The sequence below is a fragment of the Berghia stephanieae genome, chromosome 5 (genome assembly GCF_034508935.2).
Source record: "Berghia stephanieae isolate SIO BIC M18660-M18661 chromosome 5, UCSD_Bste_1.3, whole genome shotgun sequence".
In the NCBI taxonomy this organism is placed as follows: Eukaryota; Metazoa; Mollusca; class Gastropoda; order Nudibranchia; family Aeolidiidae; genus Berghia; species Berghia stephanieae.
In genome coordinates, this window is record NC_088364.1 from 73,110,111 (window position 1) to 73,114,754 (window position 4,644).

The following is a 4,644-nucleotide window of genomic DNA, read 5'->3' on the forward strand; positions in this document are numbered from 1 at the left end:
ATAGACCCAGCACAGAAAACTATGTGAAAAACTAAAACGTTTACGAGAAAATCGTGTGATAACTTGTCGCGTTATAAATACAATAACAATGATCAGAGAAGTCGATTTCTATAAATAACGAATCATGCTGGTCTGAGCACGTTTGAAGGTGTGTCACACATTCTATGATTTGATTGGTCAAACATCTACTGGTTAATTGAATGTTGTATGTGTGGAATATCTATAACAGTTCAATCCACTCTTTACCTCCTCACAGGTTGCTCCATATGAAGTGAAGGAAAGAAATCTTCGGTTCTCCGTCTATGACGTGGACAGTAGGCGAGTACGTCGTTCGCTTGGACATATCATAATCAACTTGAACAGCCTTGACCTTGGCAGAGGAGATGTCCTGTGTACTGACCTTGAGAGAAGTGTTCAAGTAAGTTGAATAGCAGAAAATTGAGATGGGACTTTGTCATAGATATTTGTAAACATCAAGGGGGAAATCAAGTATAAACAAAACACAGAAAGAGAGAGAGAGAGAGAGAAGAAGAAGAAGAAGAAGAAGAAGAAGAAGAAGAAGAAGAAGAAGAAGAAGAAGAAGAAGAAGAAGAAGAAGAAGAAGAAGAAGAAGAAGAAAAAGAAAAAGAAGAAGAAGAAGAAGAAGAAGAAGAAGAAGAAGAAGAAGAAGAAGAAGAAGAAGAAGACGATTTGAAACCGTAAAAATCGTAATACAGTCCACTCCGGATAATCGCAACTCGGTTAATCGCAACTTTCGGTTAATCGCAATATTTCCCAAGAAACGGAATTAATTCTATATAAAAGTCACTTGTTAATTCCAACAAACTTCGGTTAATCGCAACAAATTTCCGCCCTAAAAAATTGGTAAATTCAATGAATCAATGAAACAAAATATCATGATTAAATTTCATCATGGATGAAATACACTGTATTATCACAGCTCTTGTTATCTTGTCAGTCATAGTGTAAAAGAATAACCCATTAATCGCGTACTCCAGTGGCTGTTATGAACGCGGACAGGCGCTTAGTCTCTTCTCTTGAAAAAAAAAATCGGATTTCATGCGAGCTGACTATGCAAGTCCGAGACTAAAATCATGACACCTTCGGACTAAGTTTGGCCAAGTTTTAGTCATTTGCTGAGGCAAGACTTCATGCTATTGGGATACGTCATAGCGTCAACAAGATAGCAGCTTTTTTTAGATGGAGTGCTCTCCGATTTGGTAAGAAAATACGTCGGTTACGAGTAGCAGAGACAAATGGTGCCCTTTTGCCATTGACACTGGCTTTACAAAATTATAAGATAAGAGCAGATCGCCAAAAGTACACATTTTTGTGAGTAAAAACTAAAAAAAACAAACAAACGAATCTATCGGTTCGCGATCGTGTGAACGAGACTCCGAAATCGAAGGGTTTGCGTCAAAGAACAACCAAAATAAATTATTAGAAAGTATATTGGAGACAAAAGTTATTCTGTTGGCATTGTAACTGATTGAAACAATGTGATTAAACTTCCGTTGGCCTAAATATAGAATTGGCAGTCGACCATGGACATCATCGCAGTCTATAACAGTCGACAGTCAATATCACGTGACTTGATTCATCATGGCAAAAGTAGGTTAAAATATGAAAAAGAACAAAATATTATCTTTACTGCATGTGTTGCTAATTTCCTCTTTGGAAATCTTTTGCGTTGAAAGTATGCAGGCGAGTGTCTTACCAGATATCGTGTACTAGAGAGCATGATGTTACCAGACAAAACAGCCAAATTAGTCACCGTCCTTACAACGCCCTCTTCTAGGCAAGAGACTCTCTAGTCCGAGACTAAAAAGCGTTCATGAATTCCGATTTTTAAAATTCACTTGCTCCGCTTAGGTTTAAGACTAGCAATTCATATATACTTGATACATTTGTGAAGGGGGTGATCGCCATCCTTCATAACTTTCTCCTGTTTACTGACAAAATCTCTTAAACAATTCTTCCACATTTGAAATTGGGTGAGTGCAACTCCTGGTCTTATTAATTAACCTGTCAATTTTCTTAAATGTTTTGTATTTATCCTCAGACTAATACGTCTTTAGGAGATGTCGAGCTGAGTTTAGCATACATTCCACCCAAGGAAAAGGTTAAAATCGGCATCCATAAGGCTAGAAAGCTTCTATTGGACAAGGATCATTCAGAGAAAGGTAGGCAGTTTTGACATTGTGTTGATGAATATGCAATACTATTTGAGATTGATGTGTATCGTTTGTCGTGTTAGAACGATAATATCTTAGCGTTGTAATGGACATATTCTATTTAAAAACATTGATAAGAATTAACTTTATATGCGGCTATGTGGTCTAGTGGTATGACACTCGCTTTCGGATCGGAAGGTCCTGGGTTCGAGCCTCGCTCGTGCATAGTTGAGTCCTTGAAAAGACTCTTACTCACATTCTCTCACCGTACTCAGTGTAAAATGAGTACTGGCCGTTAACAGCGTTGTCTTGTCCGAAAAATTGTAATATCGCCTACAGGCGTCATGTCTCGTCCTACATGTTAAATGTTGCGTTGACCAGGGACCCCTTGTAAAGCGCATTGAGCACGTTAAGTGGATATTGCGCTATATAAATGCTCAATTTTTTTTTTTTTTTTTTTATATAATATATGGATCTAGACAGATTGGAACAAATTCACCTCGATATTGGCTCCTAAACATGCAAGAGATCCATTTTTCTATAATGACTAATTACGAAAAGAAAATTGCCTAGAGAGATTTTTCACCCGAAACACACCTTTTCGTGATATTTTATTTCTTCACTTAATATCTAATTACGAAAAAGAAAATTGTCTAGAGAGAATGTCACCTTGATACACTACCCTTTTCATGGTATTTTATTTCGACTCGATACGAGGGGTCACAATTATGAGTGTTTTGTTATAAGAATCATCGCCAATTATTGCTTTATTATTATTTTTTGTTCAATCTAATACAGGTGCCTATGTCAGGATTCAATTGTTCTACGGTCACAAATGCCACAGAATTAAAAGAACAATAACTCGTCAATTTGTAGAAGAGTGTCCTTTTGACGAGTCCTTGTCCTTCACAATACAAGGCAGGCAACTCGAGTCTTGTAGTCTGGTTGTCACAGTCATGATTACACACCCTCAGGAATTCAACAAGAATGACGTGGAGTATGGACGCGTTGTGATTGGTCCGTTCATGTACGCGCGGGGAGAGGAACTGGCCCATTGGCAAGAAATGGTCTCCAAGCCCAAGAGCATCTCAACCCGTTGGCATTCGCTCGTCAGCTCTGTTCACTAACGGCAATGATTATATTCCAAATAAATTGAGGTGATACACATTCAAATTACTTTCCAAGAGACGTTCCGGTGGTGGTCTACTGTGAAAAGTATGATGTACTAGCCAATCAGAATAATGATTTAGAGTATGGTCCATTTTGATTGTTTGGCAAAAATAAAAAGTAGGTAAAAATGTTCACTTTTTAATTTTATTTTGAATGTCTCTTAAACAAATGTTCCAAAACATCTCTTCAACCATAGCTATCTTCTGTACATGTCAAGCAGCCGAAACAATCAGCCCAAAACTATTTAAGCATCTGCGATGAAATGTACATAATCTTGTGCCATTGTTATGACTCATTTTGAGCAGAGATGATAATAGTGCATGTCCATGTAACAACAAAGTTAAACTAGGCCCATAAGTGGGTTCGGATGTCAGACATACATATATGTACAGGTGGGTTTTAGTGCATACATGTGTTTATCGACATAACACATTTACTATAGAATAAGTAGATATTCAACAATCGTCTTTTTGCTTGCACAATTGAAGATCATTAATTCCTCTTTAAATCAAGATAGTTGTGGTAGGTACCCAAATTGTGACAATGGAATAAATTGATTCTTCTCTTTCTTATATTGGCCGCGATTATACGTGCACGATGAATTAATACGCCAAACGCAAAGTTCAATAGAGAAAATAATGCTCAGTTTGCATCTAACATTTTTGTATCTATTGTCAATGCGTTGTGATTTTCTAAATTATGACTAGATACAAATAGAAAAGTTGAATAATAATGGCTGTTTGGCATGTAAACGAGGTAGACATGAATTATTGCTATAGGGAAAGAGATTAGCGGAAGAGTAGCGTCCCTTGATTGGACGCCACCTTACAGAGAGAACGTCAAAATGGTTTGCGCATGCGTCTCTCTCGTCCTCGCTTTCGGTGAAGTGTCTCATGCCGCTTTCACCGGAAGCGAGGACGAGAGACGCATGCGCACAACCAACATGACGTTCTCTCTCTAATAACTTTTCCGCCGGTGACGTCCAATCAAGGGACGCTACTCTTCCGCTAAGCTAATTCCCTATTGGTCACATTTATTGCTATGTATCTTGGAAATACGACAGCTGATATTGGCAGCTATATTATGATGAAACGATGATGTATTCGCTGCTGGCTGAATTGAACAGTTTAAAAAAAAACGTTATATGGAAATAAGAAGAAATAAACAACGTATAAGAAAAATACGAATAAGAAGAGGAAGCAGATAAAGTAGAAGAAGTAGCAGCATAGTAGTAGTAGTAGTAGTAGTAGTAGTAGTAGTAGTAGTAGTAGTAGTAGAAGTAGTAGTAGTAGTAGTAGTA

The 4,644-nt window shown here is 37.6% G+C and overlaps 1 protein-coding gene across 1 annotated transcript in view; it reads left to right on the forward strand.

Moving 5' to 3' along the window:
• LOC144973560 (synaptotagmin-7-like) overlaps window positions 1-4,065 on the forward strand; it is a 52,476-nt gene extending 48,411 nt beyond the window's left edge. Inside the window, exons 6-8 of the mRNA XM_078916166.1 lie at window positions 257-418; window positions 2,063-2,183; window positions 2,973-4,065. Of these exons, the coding sequence (XP_078772292.1) occupies window positions 257-418; window positions 2,063-2,183; window positions 2,973-3,301 (612 nt within the window). The 3' untranslated portion in view covers window positions 3,302-4,065. The remainder of the gene's footprint in view (window positions 1-256; window positions 419-2,062; window positions 2,184-2,972) is intronic.
• The last annotated feature ends 579 nt before the right edge of the window (window positions 4,066-4,644 follow it).